At 39.7% G+C, this 26993-nt stretch overlaps 1 protein-coding gene across 3 annotated transcripts in view; it reads left to right on the top strand.

Annotated features, from left to right (window-relative positions):
• The window catches only part of ZNF277 (zinc finger protein 277), a 49909-nt gene extending 41693 nt beyond the window's left edge, over positions 1-8216 (top strand). For all 3 annotated transcript variants that reach the window (XM_040063167.2, XM_040063166.1, XM_040063168.1), the window contains 5 exons: positions 2528-2595; positions 3768-3864; positions 4380-4422; positions 6518-6692; positions 7879-8216. In XM_040063167.2, coding sequence (XP_039919101.1) covers positions 2528-2595; positions 3768-3864; positions 4380-4422; positions 6518-6692; positions 7879-8071 — 576 coding nt within the window. In that variant the 3' untranslated portion in view covers positions 8072-8216. The remainder of the gene's footprint in view (positions 1-2527; positions 2596-3767; positions 3865-4379; positions 4423-6517; positions 6693-7878) is intronic.
• The last annotated feature ends 18777 nt before the right edge of the window (positions 8217-26993 follow it).

Here is a 26993-nt window from a genome sequence, read left to right as displayed (position 1 = left end):
ACATAATTCAGATGATCACAGCAAGACAGGTGAGAAGAAGGTCAAGAGAAAATGTGCAGGAGAAATCAACATATGTTTGTAGTTTCTGAGCTCCACAGGCCTGGAATTCCATTTGCATGTAGTTTGGGAGCTGCTCTTTAGGGAACTGCTTGAGATACCAGCTGTCGTTTCTAGTTTCTCCCATCTCTGCACTTTTTTTCAGGCTGAGGTGTGTTGCCTCAGTGAGACACACAGACTTTCTGCCTGTAGAACTGCTCTCAGGTTAAGGTAAATTGCCAGTTAGGCATTTCGTCTCTCTGCATTTAGACTACATTTTGGAAGAGGAAATAATCAAACCACACACATTTGCATGTTGTCACTTTCCTATAGGATCATCCTCTCTGTGAGGTACGCAGAAAGTATTTAAAAGAAAAAGTTGTTTTTTCTTGAATATATAGCAAGGTCTTCAGGGTCCTTTTAATTATGCATTTTCTAGTGTTTGAACTATTAACAATGTCAAGTCTCATTTTTCTCTGGTTTTGTTAAGAATTTCTTAGGAATCTCTAGAGATCATTCCTGGCAGCTTTTGCATCTTGGATGAAAAAGCAAAGAAAATTGAATACTTAACAAAGGCACCCTTGGTCCCAGAGTCCCATCAAGCTGGAGAACTGAAAAGTGTTTAAAAAAAAAAATAAAATTAAAAAAAAAAATCTGAAAGATTTTTAAGAATGTAAAATGTTTCAAAGAACTCTTTTCCACCCAATTGCTCAGATTCAGTCTCTTGGCACTTTTATCACAGTGTTCTTAGTTATCCATTCACCATGCAATTTTCCAGTGATACAAGACCTGGTTACCTTTTAGCTTTTTCCTTTCTTTTTTTTTTCTCCTCTGAATATAAATAGATGAGGGAAACAGATTCATCTTACAAGCTCCCCCTCTGCCTTTTTCACAGAAACACCATTAAAAACATCAGCAATAACAAGGCTCAGGCATGCTTTTTCCCTTTCACCTTCAGTTAAAAGGTGAAGCTTAATATTGGCTGCTGTTTTGAACATACTCTCTTAGGCTGATATACTTTGAGCTGGTAAAAGGAAAAATGGTGAGCATTCGTCTTAATTTTGCAGTGGCTTTGAGCCACTATCTGCTCATTAAGGTGTTAACATCAGCTGACATAGGAAACTATTGTGCAGCTGGGAGAACATGTGGTGAGAGATGTTAATGGCTTCGTGTTATCTCACAGTAATGGTGACAGTAATGAGTCTCCCCTCTCCCTCAGAGAGATTACACACTACACCATGTGGTATCACTGAATTATATGATGGCATTATGGTTAGGGCTGTCTAGAGACAATTGTTTATCATTTTCCTGATAGACACTAACAACTTTAAAAATTCTCATTAAGTTGTTAAATGATGAATATCTTTCCCTTCTTTTTCCAAACACCTGTAAAGGCAATAATCATACTTGTTACTAAGGATGCTATTAAATATATTTATTACTAGGAATATTTTAATAAAATCAATTAAAGGATTATCTTTTTACTAGATTTTTTTTTTTTTTTAATGGGAACAAGGTCATCAACTGTAATCTTTGTGAATGCTCCACAGCCATCAAAAGTACAGGTTCAAAAATACTATTCTGGTTACTGGTGGTTAGTTTGCTTGGGTTTATTTTTAAAGATAAGAAGAATCCAAGGAAAGAAAAACACTAGCTAAAGATCACTGCTGGTATTTGAGCAGAGCCCTTGAGCTTTTTATTGCCTGTTATTTATATCTCAGTCATGCTGGGAGTGCTTGCCATTGTGCTGAATGCTGCACAAATGTATTGTGATATACTTCATGCTGAAGGTCTTTAAGGTATAAATAAACAACACAAAAGGTAAAAGGAAGAGCAGAACACCGTGAATAGATGTGCTTACGTTCACGTCTGAGAAGAGGAGGGAAGACAAACTGGAGTCTGTCTCAGAGGTCTGTGCCCTGGCTCTCAGTGCCCTTCTGGAGCACTCCAAAGCTAAGCTGACACCGTGTTTTCCGTGGCACAGCCTTGCACGAGGCACAGGCACCCACTGGTGTAGCTGTGCCAGCCGAAGCCTCAGGTGAGACAGCTGCATTAAGTAGCACGTGCTGCTTGAAAAACAAGGTAGGCAGATTGGATTTGAGCAAGTGTGAGGGCAGACCTGAGACAGTGGTAACAAACCCACCTCAGGGACACTTTGGAAGTGTTGCAACACTGGTTTTCTTGAGAATTCCGTGCCAAATCATCTTCCTCTAAGATACAGTGTGGGAAATGCCCTGTTAAAAGACAAAAATAATTCTTATTTTAAAAATTCTTAGTAAAGCAGTGTTGTATCACACTGTTTTACTCACAGCAATACTGAAGTGATCCAAAATAAGGCATTGATTGTGACTTCTGAGATGTTCATTCAGTTGGGTGACAATGTGTGATGAATATCAAGAAATGTTTATTTTATTTTATTTTATTTTATTTTATTTTATTTTATTTTATTTTATTTTATTTTATTTTATTTTATTTTATTTTCTCCCCCCAGGAATTTGGAAAGTCCTGGGAGGAAGTGCAGTCAGAGGATGACCGGGAATTACTAGATAACCTAGAAGAGTAAGAGTTACTTACATACCTATTACACAGACTTGCATTATCTTTTAAAGCAGATGCAGGGGAAATGCTGTGCACAGTTAGCACACAGTTTAAACTCATTTAAGCCAATCAAATCAACTCCAATTTGTCCTCATTAAAAACACTTCTCATCAATGAGAGCGGTAAACTTCATATTTCAACCACAAGCCTGTTTTTTGTTTCCCTAGAGCTCAAACAAGAGCCTTCTGGGTTTGTTGTGATGTAGACAAAAGGCATACTTTTTAACTTTTGCACTAGAAAACAGTCAAACTGCTTTTGCTCAAATTTAAAAATGAAAAGTAAGCATCAAAAATGTCAGTATGAAGAAGAAATTGTATGGAAAAAATTGATAAAAAGATAATAACTAGAAATTAAAGAAGGATTTCAAAGGAAGCCTCTCAGCAGTGCTGATTGTGGGCAAGATCCTCCTCCTCTGCATTCTTCTGTGGTCCAGGCCCTCAGATCACTGCAGTGGTGGTTTCCTTGGCCATAGAAAATTGAATAATCAAGAAGTAATTTATGGGTATCAATGTCCCTGATCTTCCTGCTTCTCTCTGTGACTTGAGGTTAATTTTACTTGACTCTACCTGGTTGCAATAATAGTTCTGTCTCTCAGCAGTGCTAGGATTTAAATGGATATTTTGGTAAAATGTTCTCTGTGTACGTGTCTAAATGTAGCATAAGTGAGTAATTAATATTTCATAAGTAAATAACACTTAAAGTTAGCTCTGCCTGATGATTATGACTTTGGCTGGTGAATTGAAAGATTAGAAAGGTATACAAGAATTTTAGAAGACCTTAAAAAATAAATACTGAAAGCAATATTTAATGACTTGCCAAACTGGATAGAAATTGAAGTTAGTGTTCTGTTTATTAGTGCAGACAGTTTCAAGTAGGATTAAATGCCTGTCTGCATAGAAATTACCCAATATTAACTGCTCAGTTATTCTCAAACTTGTAATTTTTTTAGACTCTACACCATATTGTAATCATGTATCCAGCTATAAATCCACAGTCTTTTCCATCCCTTTAAAATATTCAGTTTCTCTGGGTTTATTTCTAGTGTTGTGAAAGCAGAATCTGAATTGCCACTTCTCAAAATGGCTCTTCTCTTTTCCACAACTAAATGAATCTTTTTGACTTTAATTCGTAAGAGATTGGTCTGACTGGGAAGAGCATCCTGTATGTGCAGTTTGCCTGTTTTGTGAACAACAAGCAGACACCACAGAAAAACTGTATCTTCACATGCAGGTAAGACTTATTTTAAATAACAGGTCTTTTTCATCACTTTGGAATTAAAAATTGTGTTTGTAACATCTTTATTAAGGTCAAATCAGCCTTTGCATTAGAATGCCCTCTTCAGCACAGAACTAAAGTACTGCATGCACCTATAGCATCTGTTCTTTAAAACATGCAGAGAAGTCAAGCTTTACATTAAGAGTATGACTAGCTATTACTTGTGAGTGTACAGACTGCTACAGGCAGTAAAGAAACAGCATCTTCGATGTCATAGTGGTTTTGTGATTTAATATATTTTATTGTTAGCATCTGTGATTCAGTTTTAATAAACTGTTTAACTGTATTAAATATAAATATGAAAGTTTCTGATGAACCAAAACTTTTGGGGTTTGTTTCATGCACTCATGTTCGTGTGTCTATATGCATATGTCTGTGTCAGCCCATGAAAAGCTGAGCTGTTTTTACCTTGGAATAGTAGAAGTAGTGGAAATAAGTTTGGTTTTTTCTTCCCTTTTTTTTCCCTCCAGAAATCACATGGATTTTACTTTCCTAAAATAAAGTCAGAGCATGGTGAGTAAGAGGTGCTGTAATTGTCAGCATTTGCCACTAGTGTGGAGAAAACCACACCATAAGAATAGTGGAAAACAAGTTTATCGGTTTTATTTTTGTAGAGACATTTAACTTTTCCATTATGGAAACTGTTTCTGCTAGCTTACAAAAGCAAGCCAAGAACACTTTATTTTTATGGAACTGTTGTTACTGCCAAGGATGTGTGCTATTTTCTTTAGACCCTTAGGATTCTTTTGCAGGGTAGCTTTTACAAATACCTGCTCTATGAGTTCCAGGTCTGGCTGCTGGAGACTTGGAAGTACTATTATTTTTATTGTTCTTCTTGTTATTATTATTATGCTTGTTAATGCTTGCTTGCAAGCTAGAGGCTTTGTTTGGCCAGTGTTTGCTTTCTGCTGTAGATTAGAATCATTTAGGTTGTGGAAGACCTTTAAGATTGAGGCTAACTATTAAGCCAGCACTGCCAAGTGCACCACTTAACCATGTCTCTGAATGCCACCTCTACCTCTAGGCATGGTGACACAACTGCTTCTCTGAGCAGCCTGTGCCAAGGCTTGACAAGCCTTTTGGTGAAGAAATTTTTCTTAATATCCAGCTTAAATCTCCCCCTATCACTTGTTACCTGGAAGAAGAGACTGACCCCTAGCTAGCCACAGCCTCCTTTCAGGTAGCTGTGGAGAGCAATTAAGTCAGTCTGGAGCCTCCTCTTTGTTTTTCTGCAGGCTAAACGGGGGGGCAGTCCCTGCTCTGGTCCTGCTGGCCACACTACTGCTGCTACAGGCCAGGATGGTCTTGGTCCCTGGGCACAGCTGGCTCATGTTCTGCTGCTTTCACCAGCACCCCAGGTCCTTTTCTACCACACAGCTTCCCCCAGCCTGTAACACTGCATGGGATCGTGTGACCCAGTTGCAGGACCCAGCACTTTACTTCACAGACATAATACACTGACATCCTGATCCCGGCTCATCACTGACGGCCCTGGCTTTATCCCTTACCCCCTTCAAATCTAGTTAGAAACTGTCTCAATGAGCCCTGCTAACGCCTGTGCAAGGATCCTTTTCCCCCTCGGACACAGGTGTACCCCATCTGTCACCAGGAGGCCTGGGGTTGTGTTGACACACCCATGATCCAAAAACCCCAAATTCTTCCGGTGGCAGCAGGCTTGGAAGCAGGTATTGATCTGCTGGCTCTTCCCGTTTCTTCCCTCGTTATTCCTTGCAACTGGAAGGACAGAGGAGACTGCTTGTGCTCCTGATCCTTTAGCCAGTCTTCCCAAGGCCCTGCAGACTCTCTGGATTGCCCTAGTACTTCTTGTTGTAGCTTCATCACTGCTCACCTGAAAAATCACTAATGTAATTACCCATGAGGGTAGGAAGGTTTCTCCTCACACGTTTAACCTGATCCCCAAGGAGGCAGCAGACTTCCCCTAAAAATGAGTCTGGTTGGCATTTGGGCCTTCATTCCCTCCAGCAGGGAACCTTCTATGACAGTGACCTGTCTTTTACTCTTTATGGGAGCAGGATTTTTTGCAGGGCATAGGCTGACTTAACCTCTGTGTCACCTCCATGCTGGATGAGGCATTGTGCTCACCAGTGTTGGTTCCACTTGCAGGAGCTCACACCTCTTACACCTGGGGAGGCAGGGCGGTCACAGAGGACACAGGTCACTCGTCACCACTGCCCCTGTCCCTTAAGTCACTGTGCTCAGACAGGCAGAGGGAGGGCAGGGAATCCTCCAAACCATGCATCCTGTCTGCCTGCTGGGCCTGTCCCAGGGAAGCCAGGGTACAGTGCCAATAGTTAGTCTCTCTCTCATTTCCCAATATTCTTCAACCTACTTACCTCCTCCTGAAGCTCTGTCACTAAGCCTGAAGACTTAGACTGAGAGGAAGCAAAATGTTTGCACTTTTTGCACGAAAAGGAGGGTTGGTTTCCCAGCAGCTAGGAATAAACACTCAGTTAATTTGCTAAGATACAGCATGCAGGCAGTGCTGTCTTCAGTAAACTCTTATCAATCCTTATGCTCACTCCAAGAAAGCATTTTTAAATTAAGACTTAATGTTGCCCAAGCGCTTGTCTGCTACCATCTCTCCCAGGTCTGAACTTCTATCAGCAAGTAAAGCTAGTGAATTTCATCAGAAGAGAAATCCATCATTGTCGTTGTTACAACTGCCAGGAGAAATTTGAATCCAAAGGAGGATTGATAAGTCATATGGAAGAGACTAAACACATTGCATTCCTGCCAGCCAGGTCTACATGGGATCAACCACAGTAAGGGCAAATACGTTTCTTCCAGCATTTATACTTTTACTTGATAATTTCTGTGAAACAGTGATGTCACCCTGGTTTTTCTGAGTTTTTTAAAGCCTTCTACTTGTTTATAAGATGGATTCAGTTTCTTTAGCTTCTGCACAATATTAGGAGCAGTTTTCACTTTTCTTACACATGGTAACATAAACAAACCTTTTGTTTTTCATTCCCTGTCCTTTGTTTACATATTTCTAGCCTAAAAATAACTGTAACTGACAGCTGGTCTGGCCACTGGGCTGAGAGGTGGTAACCCCAGAAACCAATCCACAACCAGACCCACAAATGTATAAAAAGTAAGAAATAAACAGGCTGAGGGCTCTCAGCCTTGGGCTCTCTCTGAGGAGCAACTCCACCCTGAAAATCTCTTGTCTCCATGTGATTGCTTTGCATGCCGCGATCACGCAGTAAGTTGAAAGTTCTGGGGTTTATGAATACAACAGTGCCCTGAGCTCCCTAACACTAATGGCCCAGATAAAATAATAACTGGTCTCAGAGCTACTCAGAATCAGAAATTTCTATACAGTCTGAAGATAAAATGGGATACTGCTCTTCTAGTTGCTTCCAGGACGCAGTGTCCCTATACATGGGATCTGCACTTTCAAGTCACTATGCTAGAGAAGTTTGTTCTTGCAAAATTGTTCTAGAACCAAGTCAAACCCCTTCTTTCGCATGTCTGATGTTGATATATGCATGATGTCTACCTAACTTTAGGCATTAAAACAAGTTGGTTGTTTACCTATCGTTTTTTCCATGGAAAATAGAGATTGTAACAAAACACTGGTTCAGACTCTAAGTAGACTGTATGGGCCCAGGGAATGATGCTCTCTACCAGGTGGTAGAGCACAGGGAGTGTTCTAACTCAAACACCTCAGTTCAGCATTTGTGGAGGGACAAATATGGATCTATAGTCTCTTTTGTAACATGATATGGGTGAGGAAATAGGAGGAAGGGCTCATCTGTTGTCAGTTCTTCTCTGTGACTCTTCTACACTGTGCATACACTGCACTGTGCATTTGATTTTTTGGGGGTGCTGTTTACTGTCATTCCAGACAACCAGACTTGCTTATTTTTCCTTTTTTAAAATTCTTATCTCAGCCTCTCAAAAAAAATGTGTGACTGTCTAGTAATCATGTCTTTTTGCTTTCAGGTATTATTTTCCTACCTATGAAAATGATACACTCCTGTGTACGCTGTCAGACAGTGAAGATGCAAAAACTGAGGATCAAAGTGAAGAAGTGCCTGTTGTAAGCGAAGATATATCCAGTCTAAAAGCTCTCAAACAGAGCAGTGTTTTAAACCAGCTTCTGTCTAAAGAGAACAAGAGTCAGGAGAAATTTTGACCTGGAAGTACAGTGGCTGATCTTTAGTGCAATTTCTGTAAGACAAAATAAAAATACATTATTTCAATACTATTGGAATACAGTTAAACTCACAAATGTTATTATCACTGGACAAAGTGAATTCTAAATAAAAATTTAAGTGTTATCTTTGTTAGTTTTTCTTCTTTTAAATTTCAGCTTCATTTTAAAATTGAATGCTCAATTTTCTGCTAGGGTCTTTAAATACAGTTAGTACATTAGTGTTACTTACAAATTTTTCATCTTTTTTTAATTTTTCCTGAATTAATCAGAATATGAGTTCTGTTTTAAGACCACCTTGTGAAAGTTGAGAACAACTGAGACAATGTGTAAAGCCAGTGAGTAAATCTTCTATGTGTTATTGCCGTTAGAGAGCAGACAGAAAATGTAATTCTTGGTCTGGTGTGTGAAAGAAATCTTGCTAATTTGGAAAATAAAAATAAATCTGTATATCTCTATTATTAATCACCAGCATTTAAGACATATGCTGCCTGTTCTGAAAACTATCTCAGAAGCATCAGTAAAGCTCTGCTTGCCTTCTGAATATCTGACTGCATGAAAAGTTGCTAGTCCAAAGTCTAAGAAAGCATAGCGATAATTGGAATATTGGTTGCATCAGAAATCCAAAGAATTTAAAGTAGATTTCTTGTATGGTTATGAACTGAGGTGTTAAAGAATGACTTAGGGAATTGCAGACACATAATTAAATCAAAATTAAATCCTAAAAATCTCAAGTCCAGAAAAGTTGCCATATTTCCTTTTAAAGTTCTCAAAGTGGCAGAAGGTCTTCAGCATGTCCAGAAAGAATCTCAAATCTTGATAGGGTAAAGCTTCTCAGAGATAAGTCCTGCTAGAATGATCCAAACTAAGTATTCCTGGAATGTTAAGTAGCTCCAGAATTCAGGTTTAGCTTTCCATAATATGTATAACCTCTTTCAAAAGTGTTAGTACATTCTTTTTTCTTCTTCAGGTCAGTGTTAGAGCACTTGCTGAAAGAATTGAAGTCTTGGCTCAGTGCCCTTCCCTGCCTGAGAAGATTCAAAGCTGTAGCTTTGCCTTTGCACAGCCCTTGTTACCTGAAATTCCTTGCTATCAATAAGACTTGTTGTTGTCTGTCTTTATACAATGATTGTGAATTATAAAGCAGTCCCTGGGAGCAGGGGCTAAGGTGCAATCTTTAGCCATGTTCTGCTAAGCTTCTGTGTCCCACCTAATTCACCCTGCAATCTTATTTGCATCAGTTTCTGTTCATTTGCATTGAACTGGTTTTTCTCCTGCCATTACACAGCACCCTCTAGCACCTCTCTGCTTTCTCTTTCATATTTTTTCTTAGGCCCGGGTGCTCTGGAGATAAATTAGACAAGCAGGATACTGAAAATGTACTGAGTAAGACAGATCAGCACATAACTGCAGAGTGAAACAGAGACAGAAGCAGTATCTGACTCTGTCAAGAGGAAATGGGATAGAAGATGTGCAGTAGGTGCTGAGAATATAGATGAAGAAGGGGACAGGTGTAGTCATACGTTTGCATTGGTACAAAAATTAAGGAGGAGCAAACACAAGCCAAATAATTTTTGAACTAAAATGTCCTGACCATCTTAAATAAGTGACAATCTGTACTCCTTGCATTTGTAAAATTCTTAATTTCATACAGTAATTGCAATGGCTGTTGCTGGTTTTTTTACCACTTAGTTCCTCCAAGCAGTTATTTTCTTCCTAACTTAGAAATTTATTTCAGTCTTTGCTTTTTAGTCAGATTTTTAGTTGAGGAAATAAAGAGTTTATGGGGCTTACATTAGTGATGTGTGTTGAGCAATGGAAAAATATCAGCAAAAGAACTATGGCAGCAGCAGCACACAAATGAGTTTTATGGCAAGCCCATCTCAGGAGGGCACATTAAGGGAAACATAAAATTTTACTGATATATAATAAAGTGAAATGGAAAAACATTTCCTAATCATAAGGAATGTGATGCTGAGTCACTCAAATCCCTACAAAATGAAAACAATGTCAGAAATATGAAATGACTGCTGTTCTGGTTCTAAGAGAAATTTGAAAAAGCAATTTTTCAATGTAGAATTAAGAGACTATCTAAAGAGAAATTGTATAAATAACAGACTGGTTGTCTATTTTGAGTAAAGAGAAGAAGGGAGTTAGGAAGAAGTAGTGTATAAATGTTCACTGGAAATATCAGGCACATGAGGTATCAGATTAGGGTTGAGCTTGTTATTTCAGTTATGAACAGGCAACAAAGTAGGTTTAAATCTTTTGCAGTTTCACAGAGAGGGCTGGTTATGGTTTCTAGAGTAAAAATCAAGCATTTTCATTTAGCACATTGATGCTTGGCATTTTGCTGGAACATATTTATTTGTTCATATAATGCCCACATTTTTCTCTAGGCATTCTTGTCCTCTTACATGTTTTAAAACTGAAGTTATTTTTTGTCAAAAATAGAGGACACAGTAATGACTGCATACAGTTATTAGGGGCAAATATGGTCTTTAAAAAGAGGAGTATTTTTGGAAGAATCGCAACAAAAATAATACAATAATCCCTTAATTCTTGGAGTGGACAGAGTTTGGGTTGGCAAATGCACTTGGGAGAGTCACAGCAGGAGAATGAGTACTTCTAATTGGCATGAAAAAATCTATACTACTTTAACTTCAATGAACATTTCTTACAATAATTCTTCCTAGCTTAGACCTGGAGTCCTTACACACACTCACTTTTCTGTGTGTAAAGCCAAGTTTAGAAGGACCTGGTTTAAAGGAAGAAAAATGCTGTGTCCTGGTGACTGGTAATCCTTCCTTCCCTTTTTACAAATATCTTAATTATATCTTTGATGCTTCTCCACACTCAGTTTAGTCTGACAAGTCTGTGCAGACTTAATCTGACTTACGGAGTTAATGGTTGTTGGCTTCCATTTAAGACACCATTTTTCTGTTTTCTGTCTACATTTGTTTGGCATGCTGTGAGAGCTGTCAGTGTCTTCTCTTAGCTGGCTAAATAGTACCTGATGTGAGAAACACCAGACTAAGTCTTTGAAAAGTCTCTGCTGTTGTCCTTTCTCGGTGTCATCGCTGCCTCTGAGTTCCAGTCAGATCTCTACTAGCAAGTGAGGTGTTTGTTAAAGTCTTTCTCTCTCCTTCTTCCATTTAACAGAGTGTTTGACCTAAATCTGACAGGAGACGCTGAACTTGGAGTAGAAGTAAACAAGGTTACCAGTGTCCATTCTCAAATTCAGGTCCAGAGCAGATGGTGGACACAGGCCTTGGCATCATCTACTATCTGCTGCCAGTGATCAGCAGCAAATTTCATGGCTTTGCTCATGACTTGATGCTGTATTAAATGTTCTTTATCAAATGCGTTACTTGCATTTTACTTAAATGTATACAGAGGTTGAAGAGAATCAAAGATCCCTGGAGAAAAGCGTAATTTCACACTGGCAACATGAAAAATACTTTGTTTCCCCAGGAGGTCTTGTTTAGTCAGGATGCTTTCTGAGGCGTAGTTACAACAACTGAAGCATCTGTTGGTCAAATTATGCCCTTGTCTGCCTCTGCCAGGTATGTCAAACTTGGTTAGAGAACAATTGTCACATGCAAGAGGTAATCTGTAGCCCGAGAAGGAATTACTGCTTCCATGTAGTAATCATTAAAATCACCTGCTATAGAAATATATGCAGCAGTGGTTGCATGTAAAATTAATCCCTTTTCTTCATGAGCATTCAATGTGCTGTTCTTCCGAGTGCAGGTTTTTGTCCTTTCCACAGGAAGTTTTCTCCTACTAAGCTGTGCTCAATTTGACTTCTTCCACCAGGAAGAAATTTTTAGTTGCTTCTTGAATTGGATTTTACATCTTTTGCCAAAGTCTTGCTCATGAAGATGCAGACAGAGTAACTATTTTAGAGATTAACATGTAACCCTTTAGTTAACATCACATTTGACATTCTATACCCCTAATAAATTCACTCTCTCCATAAGAAGAGCAGGGGAATTAAGGATATTTACAAATAAAAATATGTAAGTTGTGTTTGCATAAATTTAGATAGAAATAAAAGTGTTTTTCTTCCACAAATGTACCTTGGAGCACAATTCTCTCCATCTGGTTTACTATCTTGAGACTGAAAAGCTGACTATGTGTAGATTACATAGGGGTCTAATGTCTAACCTTGTGTTACAAGCAGTGAATGTAGACTGTGGATCCTAGAGTCATTCAGCTCACCCTAAAGAAGTGCCAGTGGCAGATTTCTAGTGTTACTGCTAGAATGTTGATATGCTGCAATTGTAATTCTCAGTATAAACAAACGCTTCAAAATTTCACATTTGGAGGGGGTCATACAATGCATTTGTCTGTCACATCACATCACATCGCATCACATCACGTGTGTGTGGAGTGAAATCCCTCAGAATAACGGAAGGCAGACTTTTGGTATCACCTGCAGTCACAGCTTCATTGAATGTCAGGAGACTTACTTTATATTTCTATGCATTCTGGAAATAGCAGAACAATCTAGGAATAAATAATGCAGGAATTGCTAATTGCTCATTAAAGAATCTGTCTTTCTAAACTGCCTGCACAGCTTTGTAGAGCCAAGCACTGCTTTAACCTTTAGGTGGTTTTTAATTTAGGCTTCAAATTGTACTGAGGTAATTTTGTTACTTTTCTGTGCATATCTGTCTTCACAGCACTTATGGAAGTATTGCTGTGGATCTTCACAAATATTTGACCTGTTGTAATAAACTTGTTTTTGTTAGAATCAAGGTGTAACGAAGAGCAAATAAGCAAGGATGGAATTTAGCATTTATGAAGAAGGCTCATGAACATGTGAACAATGCTTGCCTCCTGTATTTTTACAGTGATTTGCCATGTATTCTTTGACAAATATTGTTACTTCCCTCTGCCTCAGTTTCCTAAAAGCAAGATCATGATTATATGATAACAACTACTAGGAAGAAAACCTATCGAAGAAAGGATTCCAGTGTATGCATGCAGCTTACCTGCATTAGTTGGGCTTTCAAATTTGAAATGTTCAGATTTCAGAAGGTCACTAGATCACAGTCAAAAGGTTTACTCATTCAAGAATAAGAAGAAACTTAATATTTGGATTCCATTCCCATAAGGAAACAAAAGTTGAACATTTTGAAAATTACATTTTTTTAAAAGAAGGGTTAAGTTCTGAATCAGATTTTCAGAATATTTCTGATTTGTCTTTAGCTGAGGTTTTCAAGTAGAGGATGTATATTTTTAAAAGATCCTCTGCTTTAGTCATGTTACAGATCTTCCAAGTGTTCAGTTGCATACTAAGGAAAATTGTTTTCCTGTAAGAAAAACATGACTGCATAGCATAGAGTGCCCATGGTTGGCAGAGATGAGAGAAGATGTCCATTGCTAGACTGCTTTAGCCTTAAAAGGTATAAACCCATGAGTTTGCTGAGATTAAAGAAAGAAAATATATTGCAAAATACTGTGCATCCCTGAATTCATTTAATTGATCCATTGCTTTATAAACTATTTATAAACTGCTGTTTAAAATCCTAGCTCTTTAAGAAGGTTTCAAGTGAAGTTTAGTAGTTTTCTCAAAAAATATACATGTGAAGTAGATAAGATTTCTCAGGTTGGTTTAAGCTTGGTATTGCATGTACCTTGCTTTTCCTTCAGTGTAGGAAAGTTTGTCATTAAGACAGGACTTCTTTCCACTATTAGAGCTGATACTTGGATATTTTCTTCCTTGAGTGAAAGTGAAACGAAAATGAAAGTTGCTGCAATGGTACTTTTGTTCACATTGTCATCTTAACCGGAGGCCTGAGGTTTTTTAATTTGCCTTGAGCCACTCAGACAAACAGTTACATTTCAAGTAAACAATCTGTGAAAGGACTGATGCTGGGATCCATGCTTCAATGCATGGACCATTTCCCCATTGACACTGGATTGTCCCTAGGGATCTTTAAAGATGAAGGAGATGTTCCTAGACTTTGGTGACACTAGGAAAGTTGTTTAAATGGCCCTAATGACTGATTTGAAACCAGTTAGGTAGGATTCCAGTCAATATCTAAAATAAACATCAGCATCCTGTCAAGAAAAGATTTCCTGCTGTTTAGTTTTGTTTCCAGTTGGGGGAAAAAAAAAAATCCTTAATATATGTGACAGTATTTATCCATTAAATTTTTCTGGGGCTTTCTGGGGCTGATTAAAAACAATACAGTTCTGGAGTCTGCCCTCTCTTGTTTCTACTGATTTATTCCTCATCTCTTCCTCTGCCACCTTCCCTCACGTTACCACTGTCCACCTCCCCGCTCCTCAGTCTTACCTTGCAGTCTTTCATCTGGAAGCTAAACTAAATCTTATTCCAATATTATTCCAAGCTAAGGATTTAGTAGAGCAGAATACATGTGCAGAATGCCTCCTCAGCAGACTAAGGGCTTTGCAGAGGCAGGGAAAGATGGACTGGTTAAATGTTTTGGTGTTCTCTAGTCATGAAGTAAAAGGCAAGAACATGTTTTCTGCATGTGCATGGGATGATCTGTGTAAAATGCAGTAGTTAATACTACTTGTCTTGCAAAAGGGCTTGTATTAAAGCAATAGTGATAAAATATGTACTAATCTATTGGACATAATATTTGAGCATAATATAAACAGATGACTGGTGTCATCTGTTGTACAGGCTGTAAATTAATGCTCTGGTGGCTACAAATAGTAAAGGAAATCTGGAGTTTTAGGGTTTTTTTTTCTAATTTCAAACAATCAAATAGTATTTTATGTCTTCCTTTGAGAAGACTATATCCATTCAAGAGATTTCAACTTTTTGTTCAGGTATTTAGGGTAGACGCTGCTTGCTGCTATCATTGAATTTAGATAGAAATTGAATTGGTCTGTTCTTGCTGAGACACATGGTGATAAGGCAGCCATCTGTTTAAAAAGGGGCCCAACAAATCTCATTTTCAGTGACTGAATTAAAATACCCTTTATCTTTAGCTCCTTTCATTCTATTAATATGTTTTATTAATTATTTTTCATTTACTTCATTTTTTTATCACGTTATGTGGAAGACAGGAGGCTTAGAACCTGGAAATGGAAAGTTAAGAAAAGGCAGAAGCCATGTAATGGCAATACAGCTTGAGATGCGGGATTTCCAGATATGTAAAAGGCCTGCCAATAAATGCATTTTTTCCCAGAATAATTAGAAATCCTGCAAAAATCTGAAATTAATTTTTTGTTCTCTGAAATTAAACTTTAGTTCTCAGGAATGAGAGACATTGAGAATACTTAGCACGCAGAAATTATTAGAAGGCCCATTTAGGAAGTAGATGTGGCTTGTTTACACTTGAATACCAAGGAATAGACAGACCACCAGAAGAAAAACCTCCCAGACCTTATGAATCCTTCCTAGAGATTTTCCTTCCCTTCCCACCCTCCTATTAGTCCTGATGTCTCAAATCTCCTAGAAGATTTTGAGGACACTTGGTTTCCCATGGTTTCAGTGGGAGTTGCCAGGAGAAGCTTTCAGATTCAGTCACCCAATGTATTCACTCCCATTGCAGACTGCTGCAGCCAGGAACTGCAATATGCCACACTATAAGATATTTTTCCAGGGAGCAGTGCCTGTTTTTGTGACAAAGAGCCACACAAGTGCTTGCAAAGACACCAAGAAAGGGAAAAACACTAATTTTCTCCCCTTCCATCTCCAGCAGGTAACTGACATCACTTCTGTCCCATGCTGCAGACCACTGGCAACTTGCCTTGTCCAAAATTCCCCTTTTCCTGTGGTGGTGGAAGGCAATGACCTCCCCATCATCCAAGGACAGCCAAAAATAGGAAAAATCCTCCCGATTTCTTCTTCCAAGAGCACACTCTTTATATTCACCCTTCTGTGTTTTGAGGCAGAACACACATTTTTATCCCTGCCTCACCAGGCCGTGTAGGGGGTTGCAAGCAGATGGTTCACTGTCAGGCTCCAGATTTCTTTAATCCCGCCTTTCTCTTGAGGGTATTAGTTAATATGCCAGCTAAAAACACAACTAGAGCACTACTTGTTTTTTGTTGGTTTGTTTGTTTGTTTGTTTTCCCAATGACGGCTTATATGTAAGTTCATACATATGCACAGATTATTTTCAGTGGAATCTCTGAATTTCATGGTTATATGCAAGTAAGGTTTAGAGTGCTTTAAAACAACTAAGCAGGGTTCAACTTACTGGGTTTTACTCCAGTGACTGTCTGGATTTTTTGCTATTTGCTGAAGCAGGAATTGTCCCTCCAGGCTAACTGCCCTCAGCATGGTGCTTTAGACCCGTGCCTGTTTTGGTACCACATTCTTCTTGTATCTCTTTTGTGGCAAAACATCTATGAGACTTAAAAATGTTTAGGATGAGGCTGCCTGTGCAAAAAATGCTTTAAACATTTTTAGGCAGAGGAAGGCATCAGACCAAGTCCCCACTCCCTGCACATCTGTACTAACTAGGTTCTTGGATAGGAATTCCTCCCACAGCATGAAACCAAGCAATGAGCATATAACCATATTTTAAAATCAGATGAAAACAAGCTCCAGGGAAGACTCTGAGCTCCATATCTCACCTAGGTGGAATTTCTGAAGGTCCCATATAGGTAACTATACGCTAGAGAGCATGGATGCAAACTTCTTTTCTGCTGGCTGCCTGATTCCTGTGCTGACTGGTTTGGGCTTTGTTTTAGCGCGCTTGTCCCTGTGGGCTAGGCAGGGAATGCAGGTGGCAGCTGGGGTTCTGCATTTCGCGGCAGGGCAGGTACCTAAGAGGTGCCCCAGCGTCTGCGCTGCTCGGAAGGCGGCCGCAGCCCCTGCAGGTGAGCAGAGTGGAAGAAGGGTGCGCGGAGCAGCCGCGGCACAGCGCAGTGAGCAGGGCTCCCTGCTTCGCCTCTCTGCGGCACTGCACGGTGAGTTAGTAAGCCTCAGTCTGGAGCTCGGGGCATCTTTTGTTTCGACGCTGTTTAACTTCTCCAGGTTCTGCAGGCAGTTGCTGCAAAAGTAGAAAGCACACAACTGCCACAAGTTTGGCATTATTAGACTAACAAGGTGCGGAGGTCCCTCCTGTCCTTTTCTGGGTAGCATTGCTGTTCTTACTTGAAATTGGTTTTGTCACCAGTGACAGGTTGCAAACTACCTCGCGTTTAGAAAGTTGACCGCTTTAGGCTCTGCATCCATTACTGTCACTTAACACATTGAGAGAAATGTAGAAACAGCTGCTTCCATGCAACATGCTACAAACTTCCTATGAAAAAATCAGATGTGATGTTTTGACAGCAAATATTGCTTAGCATGCAAGGCAAGTTCTACCTGAGATAGGCAAAACCACTGTCACTGAAGTAGAAAAATTGAAATGTGCCAGATTCCTGGGCTGACAGGAACAGTACAGAGCAAGAATATTCAACCCTCTGTTTTTCAGGAGGCACAGACACTTTAGAATCTTGTGACACACACAGAGGAAGGATATGTATTTGCTTTTCTTGGTCATGTTGGAAGCTGCCAGCCACCGGAGCAGCTGGTAGGAAACCACAGACAGGACTCTCAGAAGAAATGAAAGGACTGAGTATGTCCCAGTTTCTAGTTAATGAGAATTAGAGGGTTTGTGCCAAGATACATTCAGTCTATAAAAGTTACATATAGACTACAATAGGTAAATGCTGAGCTGAAAGGACAGGAAGAGCTGTGGGGCTGAAACCCCTGTACCCAGCTGTGCAGTGCTTCATCTCACCATTCCTGCTACATTGCTTTTTTTAATGAAGTAAATGTTCACAGAGATATCAATCTGGGTCACTGCACTCAAATCATTCTGCAAGCACTTCAGCCCAGTAATACTAAAGAAGAGCTCAAATGATTTTGAACCACTGATACATCTGATGATCTTTTATTCATTATTTTCTGTGCATCATTGATTGTCTCTTTTGCTTGTTTGCTCAGAGGGAGTTCAATTGCATTCAGGAGCTGAAAGTTTGTAACATCTGACAGTTGGTCTGGAGGCATCTCCTGGCCTCTGGGAGATTAATTTCAGAATGTTAAATGTGCATATTCACTGCTTTTCAGTGATCTGCTAACATCCAAAAGGTAAGATGTGGAATCTGAACTACCCCCACCCCGCAATGGTTTCTGCAGGCAACGCATGTTCAGAGTATGTAGGGGCTCACCACAAGTGTATGCTTACTGGGGGAGGCATTTGGAGCTTGTGCCCTCAGCCATGCTCCCTTTAGTGTCTAGCATTTTTATATTTTGTAATTAATTTCCTGGGAATACATTTTAGTCTCTGACTATTCAAAAGGTTTTCTTACAGGAAATCAGTTTGAGGGTTTGAGAATGCTTTTAGCAAATATTTGTGTTTGTACTCTGAGTAGCAAATCAAGCACATACATTATTATCTGCTGGTAGTTCTTTTTTCCTGCAACAGCCTCATGGACCACTCAGCTCATTTTTGTGAGGACATGCCAGACAGTATCTCTCCAACTTGCTTGAGTGCAATGCAATTTAACATGGGTCAGGCAATCTTAGAAGAGCATACAAGGCCAAGCAGCTGCATTTGTTCTTCTGGGAAATTGAAGGGAATTGAAAATTTCTCATTATGTTTGTGCCTTTCTATTAGAAAGGCAGTTTATTCCAGGCTCAGAAGTTTGCTACCCAAAACTTCTCTGTTAGCACTTGGCTTTTTTTAGTGAAAGACTGGAGGGGAAAAAGGAAGACAGAAATGCAGTTGTATTAGATAAAACTGCAAATAAAAGGGCAAAAGCAGCCTAATACAATGTTATGAAGCAACATTGTGGTCTTTTCTGAACAGTTTACAGAAAGATGCTGGAATTCAGTTCCTCATCCACTGTAGTGTCTTCATTTACCAGTATGACTACTTCCTGCATCAGGACAATTTGCCAAGTAAGTTTTCTTGCAGAACAAATTTTGAGAGTTTCAAAACCACAAAATCTATTTATCAGTCTAATCTATGGATATCATTCTAAAAAACCTTTTTGTATAAATGGTGTTCAGCCGTTTCTTTTAATACGAAGAAGCTTATCTTATCCTAGTCAGGTTTTCCATATGTACAGCTTGGCCAGTATTTTATATCAAGGGCTAAATTATCAAACAAATGTAAATAAAAAATAAGTGCTCTTCCTGAGAGAACTCCCTGAATGTATTTCACATGTTGAAAAATAAGATTAATGATAGCCTTTCTTTCTACAGTTGAAGGAGAAAAAGATGAATTTATTTGTAGGACTGTTTGCATATGAAAAAAGTATTGAGGGAATGATGACATTAAAGGAAAAAAAAAGAGGAAAAAAAGGGATTTACTTCTATTTGTTTCTGCATATTAACTTCTGGCTTTTTTTTTTTTTTTTTTTTTTTTGACAAGTGTCCTGTGACTCCATGTCAATACTCTTTGTCCCACACTTATAAGCACCCCCATATGCTAAAGAGTTCTGTCGTGGTGTTGTGTTCTTAAGGAATAGACAGGATCTCTGGAAACCATAGCTCAGAAGAGCCCTGTGGGTATGAGCAGTGATTCCCCAGACTTGGTCTGGGTGGGATGACTAATGATTCAGTAGGCTCTTACTAAAAAATATTTGGAGGTCTTGTTGTTCCATTAACCAACACAAACAACATTCCTACATTCTTGTTATTGCTTCCCTCTCCTTCTTTCACCTTGCATCTTAATCATATTGAAGTCCTGGGCTCTGAGCATCAGAAACATATCCATGTGTATTTGTAGAGTTCCAAAATATCACAAGCACTTTTTTCTGCTTCGGCTTAGGTCTTGTGTTGTATAAAAATATATATAATAACCTTAGCTCCCAGCTCTTTCTTTCAAGCATTGGGCAGATATGTTCTCTCATCCTCCATGGCAGTTATTATCAATTTATAATTAGACTCAGCTACTTCACTGTAGAATTCTATATAGTTTTCCTGTTGGCATGTAAATAATACTCTCTTAATACTCTCAGGAACCACACCATTCTCTCCCTGAAGTACTTCATTAATGTATTACCCTCATGTTTCCTAAGACAGACCAATTCTACACTCTTATTCTTACAGGAGCTGTTGGATTCTCCTAAAGCAGAGACCTGAGGATAGCAAAACTGTAACATGGTCTAACCCTCAAATTCTGGAGTCAAATACAAACCTGTGCCCTTGTAGGGCAAGTTGTTATCCAGAAGAATTACTTGGAAGTCAATAAAGCACTTGTCTTTGAGGCTGTTAATTGGAAAGGGAAGCAAGAACTGTTCCCACAGTTTCCAGCACTATGCTTTGGTGCACCTAAGAGCTGAGGCAGCAGTGCTGGTTGTGAGGATGAGAAGCATTTCTTCAGCTCCTTGAATTAAATATGCTAAAATATTCAAATATAGTGACAGTAGAGCAATATACACTGTAGGTATATGGCAATAAGCTTTGGGCAAGAGGGAAAGACACCATGCACCATCATGTGAGAATCCCAGGCACACTTCCAGGATCAGGTGAAACCTCCTCTCCATTTTTGCTCACTGTGTGTCTGCTTGCAGTGACTGTTTTAGGATATGATACTGAAAACTTTTTTCTAGTACCAAAACAGATTCATTTGCATTCACATGGGATAATGCTCTGCAGTTGTTACTAACTAGATGCTGAATAGCCTCTTCGAAATAGAGGTATTGCTCAACAGGAGCAGAGGAATTTGAATGAAAACTCATAGTTACCCAGTGGGAGTGAGGAATCATTTCTAATCTTCTTTCTGCAATTTCTATGTCACTGAAGCACACGGGGTCTTATATGAATCTTCCATTATCTGTGGAGGAAATATCCTTGCTACTTTACAATAATTGTGCTATCCTGCAAGGAGAGCTGTGAAACCATGGCTATATTTTTAGGCCCTTTAGTCAAACACTTTTTTCTGACTTGACCTGGGTCTGCTTTGAGTTTAATTTGGAAACCTTTCCAACTCAAAACACATGGGAGTGCATGTCTCTGGCATCATGGCAGAGAAACACCACGTCACCTCCACCGAAGAACTTTTGGGTATGCTAGTATGCCTTGCAGACAATCCTCAAGCTGTGCCAATTGTTTTATGGTGCCTGCATTTTACAAAAAATGTGCATATTAAAACTGGGATGGCCATAAAAAGATGTCTGTGTTGGGGAAAGGACAAGGTAAGGCCTGCTAGAAGTTTGTGCCAACTAAACATCCTTGCTTTAATCTTCACTCACAGTAAGAGGGTGTGAAAGGGCCATTCCAGAAATACCGCCTCTGATCCCTGCCTACAGACAGGGAGGAAAAAGGTTAAACCCTAACTTGTCAAGTCCTTTTTAAGAATCATTCATATACTAATCCAATTGAGCAGTCTCCTCTGGTCGGAGACACAGAATGATCCACAGACATGAGAAAAAGCCCTGATAACTGCCCAGGGCTGCATTTAAAAGTTCATGTACAACAGCACGGCTCAGTTAAATCCTCAATTACTGTGAATGCCCTGAAAATCTGGCATTTCCAGCTATCAGACATGCAAGTTAGGGGCTCTGCACAGCCTTTTGCAGACTGCTGTTTTGCAAATCAGGCTCTACAAGGCTAGAAGTAAGCCAGGAAAACAAGGGAGGCAAGGGGCAGCCTGGATGACTGCTTGTGAAACCCTTTGCTGGAAACAGGCTCCATGCCAACTTCTTCTTTTCTGTGGTGTTTCCCTTTCAGGTTTGAGTCCACTCTCTACCTCTGCCTCTTTTGAAGATTTTTTTTATTTCCTTTGAACATTGCGTTCTTGCTTCACAGGGAAGCAGAGCCATGGGAGCACCAGGAAAAAAAAAAAAAAAAAAAAAAAAAAAAAAAAAGGGTGCATTTGTAGCTCCATAATACGGAGTTCAGCCCTCTGACTTCATTTGCTTTTGGATCTTCACACATATTCAAACCCCTCACAACCCCAGTCCCTGCTGACAGCAGTGGGTTTGCCAGTTCCCAGTTGGAGTGTTAGAGGTATTGTTAAGGCATCATCAGTATCTGTAAGAGAAGACAATTACTTTGAAACCTATATAGCAATTGGGACCTAATTTCCTTAAAAAGATGGAATGACATTATGACATTTTTTTCTTTTTTCCTTAAAAAATAGGATCCCAGCTTGATAATGCCTAAGAAAGCTCTGAAACACTTGCTGAGCTGGTTGAAATAGACAAGCCTAAAATAGATTCTCTACAGGCAGTTACAGGAACTTGAATCTGGAATACTGATCAGGTAAACTGTTGGAAAAACATGGTGACGTACAGCAGTGTTACACAGTCTAACCTGTCCCGTCACGCTTCAAGTAACAGCCCAAAACAGCCAAGTGCCCACATTAGTGTTAGAAGGAGGCACTTTTTTTCCTGTTTGAAGTAACTTTGTCATATCTCAGTCTGTACATCCACACCAGGAAAAGAAAAGGAAATCGAAACCTTTCTTAAGCCAAATCTCCCTCTGCAGAGCATCACACTGTGCCATTGGCCAGCCCAGACAGATCCACCCGCCGCTGCCACCTGTCACCAGCAGCTCCCTGGGTCAGGTCATCCTCCTTGTAGCACCAAAGGTTGGGAACCTTTCCAGTCCCTGTCAGGGGCTATTCCACACAGAGTACAAAAGGCCTTGTCCAGGGCTGTACCAAAGCCAAATCTAGCTCTGAGTTTTTCTTTGTTTTCTCAAGAAGGAGAGTCTGACACTTCCCAGCTGGCACAGTGGAAGATGCACCATCTGAATCCGGTTGTCTGCAGCCACGGCTGTGTGCTAAGCTGCTTGTGTTTTCAGACTTCTAATGTTAAAAAAAGACTATAGTCTTTAGTAGACTATGCACCAAAAGTGTCTTTCTTTGGGATTAGTATGTATTTTGTAGCACATTTTCAGGAGTAGAAAACTGCATGGAAAGTGGAAGGTATGCAACTGCCAAGATTTCTCAACAGAGCAATCTGGGGAAGAGCTTTATGAAGATGAGGAGGAGAACATGGTCCTTCATGGCCAAGCAGAGACCACTGCCCCAGCAGCTTCCTCAGTTCAAAGCTGAATCTCAGGACAAAGGCACACACAAGGCACGAGGCAACCTGACCAAGGCACCGTGACTGAGGCTGCCACAAACTTCTCTGAATCATCAAGATCTCTGGAAACTGGCAGCAAAAACACATAGACAGTCAAATAAAATAAACATATCATAACTACAGAGACTCAGAGACAGCTCAGATTTAGGTGTGTTAAACCAAGTCTTCTCAAACTGCAACAAGGGAGAAGCTGATCTATCTCTGTTTCACGGTACAAACTTCAGAAGACAGGACAGTGACAGCTGTTTTAAAACATCTGTATGTCTGCAGAAGTAGTTTCAAATAATTTTTCCTTTGGGTGAACAATTACAAGACGGATCTAATAATCTACTATGATATATTTAACAATCTAGTTCCTGTGTGTTCTGCCCTTTCAGATGGTCCAGTTTCTTTGTAAAATGAGGTATTTTAACCCTGGTCATAGACAGTGTCACACAAAAAACAGATCATGTTTTTCATGTCTGTAGCATCATTTAATTACCACTAGAATTACCATATATTACCTTATACTGGACAGTATTTGAGAAAGCTTAAAATCAAAGAGAAAAAGTCTAATCTTCCATGTAAACCACTGTCACTTGAATAACTAAACTGCACAAATGTAATGCTGATGGAAACCCAGAGCAGAAATCAAATCAGTTTTAAATATGTGCAACTCATTCCTTCTGTTCTGCCAAGTCATCATCAAAAGAGGAACACAGAGACACACAAAATGATTCATGCAGGAAATCTAGAATACTGCAGAATTCATCTGATCTCTGTGCTGTGACAAGCTCATCCTAGTTTCATGTATTTTATTTTTAATGCAAATTCCTTTCAAGACACTGCTTTTGTGTTTTATCCATGTTACTTGGTATGTAGCATGAGTGATATACCTTGACACAGGCAAGATTTAGCAAATACAGGACAGTGTTTCAAGAGTTACGCATTTCTGCATTACAATCCTTCAGGCTGGGGATGTCTGTGCTGCACACTCTTTACACAGGAGCCAAGTCTACATCAAAAAGAAGAAGAAAGAAGAAGAAAGGAGAAGAAGAAGAAGAAGAAGGAAGAAGAAGAAGAAGGAAGAAGAAGAAGAATATATTTCAGCTTGGTGCTTCTTGGTACCTCACCGGGTTTTTTGTCTACCCTCCCTAATCATTTGTTATTGCTACTGCAGTCACTGAGGCCATTGGTGGCCTGAAAGTCCCCATCACATTTTTACAGGTTTTGAACAGAATCCTGCAAAAAGAGAAGGAGATCAGAGTGGTTTGTCATCAGCAACTAGAATGCTTGGGGTTGCTGGGGGTACAGCAAGTCAGGGCTGCCCCCTACTTACAAAAGCTGATGTCTGGTTGCAAGGCACGAAAAGACCACAGGTAATGAAGAAAATGTAACTGCACCTTAAAACTGGTATTTGCTGGCATCAGTGTCTCATTTTGAATTTCAATGCACTGTTATGGAGAAATCAGTAAGTTGCAAGGCAGGGTCTTTCTGGGGGTATTGTTGTGTGTGCTTGCTTAAAAGTTGAGGGATGGGGGAAGCACTCGCTTGACTGGATACAGCAAAGCACGGTGCCAGCTCCCTGCTGCTGGCCTTCCCTCTCAGCACTGGCAAAAAGGGAGCTGACACAAGGGTAGGCAAGAATGTGTTATCTTAAAGGACAAAGCAACGTGAACTTCCATTGCTTTAACAAAAGTTTGAAAATAATTCTGCTCATGTCTCAATGTGGCAGGTTTTTGCAATTAAAATCTTTTTTGTGAGGGTAACTTTACACTCTGTGTTAGGGATCAAAAGCATAAAAAACATAAGATGAATGCATCTGAATAAGACAGAAAGTAAGCAAAAGTTGACAGAAAGTAAGCAAAAGTTAACAGAAAACAGAATGGATTTTAAGTAGCATGTTAATCCACTTCCACTCCATGACTACAACTTATTGGTTGGTTTGACAGCACAGAAAAAAAAAAAAAGCCCAATATTTTTTAGAAACAGTACAAAGCCTTTCAAAAGGTTTTCAGAACTTTTTAATCCTACTTTGGTTTTCTGACAATCTTCCTCAATTAAATACTTCCTCAGCATCAAAAATGTCAATGGTGCTCTCAGGAGAGTTCTGTGGCACTTCTCCTTCCAACAACCACCACAGTGTTGCCCACATCTTTGGGCAGATTCTCTGCCAAATCCTGGAGGTTTGCTCAGCAGGAGAGAGAGGTATGAGCAAGAAGCTTGGCTTTTGTTTGTCTTAGCTTTTTGGGTCATCAGAACTCCCCACGGATATTTTTTCCCGTAGGTTTTGGTCTCCCTACTCCTTCTCCCCTTTAGTATCTGCCTGGACAACGCTCACTGCTACCTTTACCTGCACTAATGACAGTAAATTTGATTTTAAAACTTCCTAACACTGCCAATATGGAAGTGCCTAATAGGTTGGGTGGTTTTGGGTTTTTTTGTTTGTTTGTTTTGTGGTGTTGTTTTGTTTTGTGGGTTTTTTTGTTTTTTGTTGTTGGTGGTGGTGGTGGTTTTTTGTTTGGTTGGTTAGTTTTTTTGTTGTTTGGGGGGGTTTTTTGGTTGGTGGTTGGGGTTTTTTTGTGTTTTTTTTGTGTGTTTTGATGTTGTTGTTGTGTTGTTGTTGTTGTATTGTTGTTGTTGTTGTTGTTGTTTTCCTAAAGTGCTTTTATTTCCCCTTTTGGTCTCACAGCAAGTTTTGCTGACTGTAGTTTATGTTAACAGTAAGGCAAAAAAGATGGTAGGAAAGGTCAGAAACTCCAAGAGATGGAAGGACACAACAGTGACTCTATTAAAAGGGTTCTTTCTGTTTCAGGCAGCCACACCGTGCCTGAACAAATAGGAAGCTGAAGATAAGTTAGAGGACAAAAGGAAGGAGATTACAAAAATAAAGGCTGTTTCTCCTTGAGGATGATCTCATATCTGAACAACTGAACTCTCACTTCCTTGTCCTTTGTCTTCTGCTTCTTACCAATGTTGGTACACAGAAGCCAGGAAGGAAACAGAACAAAACTATTTTAGAGAGATAATGTTATTTGCAAATATCTGGGAACGCTAGTAGGAATCACCATTTTTCTTATTTGTTAAGAGGTTTTCAAAAATATCTCCTTAGCCCAACCTAAAAATTAAGGAAATATCTAAGGAAGGTTAGTTTCTTGTGGTTGTTGAAAAGTAGCAATAGGTACTCATGGCAGAGCAGTCAGCTAACTAGGACTGCTTCCACACAAGGGAGATGCATTTCAGGCTCTGCTAAAACAAGGACTGAAGCCACTGATTTAGGACAGTTTGCTCAGGACTCAGTTCCTGCAGCTTGTTTTGGCTATGGTGGTACCTGCATGGCTGCACCCAAGCTGGTTACCCAAGCAGGTGTGAGCAGAGACAGAAGTGGGCTGTGCAAGGGGAGGGCTGAACTGCAGCATATGTGCACAACCCAGTTGCACCAGCTGATGGTTTAACAGTGGAAGAAGGTCTCCACACAGGCTGTGTAGCCAGGAGCTCTGCTCCCAGAGGTAGCAGTCGGTGTGTGCCAGCCTTGCTGCTCCTGCTGCTGCAGGGCTCTCTGCTTGCCCCAGAAATAATGAAGTGGTCCCCTTGAAAACGAAACCCCCAAATATATGGTGTTTCTGCATATACTTGCAGGGGATTTATAAGTAGCTTTAGCCTTCAGAGTTTGGAAGATGGAAAAAAGATTGAAATATTCTGGGACTTAGTTGCTAGATAACTCACACACAGGGCTCTTTGGGCTCTTTGTTCTCATTGTCAAGGGAAACTAAAATAACTCCAGATTGGAAACTAAAAAATCCAGCCATGTCAAGCAGCTTATGACATGACCATAAACAGAGAGCAATGCCTTGCCAGAGAGGTTGTCTTTGCTCTTCTGTGGATCCATGCCATTCCA

This window comes from Hirundo rustica, chromosome 4 (assembly GCF_015227805.2).
Source record: "Hirundo rustica isolate bHirRus1 chromosome 4, bHirRus1.pri.v3, whole genome shotgun sequence".
NCBI lineage: Eukaryota > Metazoa > Chordata > Aves > Passeriformes > Hirundinidae > Hirundo > Hirundo rustica.
The sequence above is the reverse complement of the archived record's forward strand: the minus strand, read 5'-3'. Positions and strand labels throughout refer to the sequence as shown.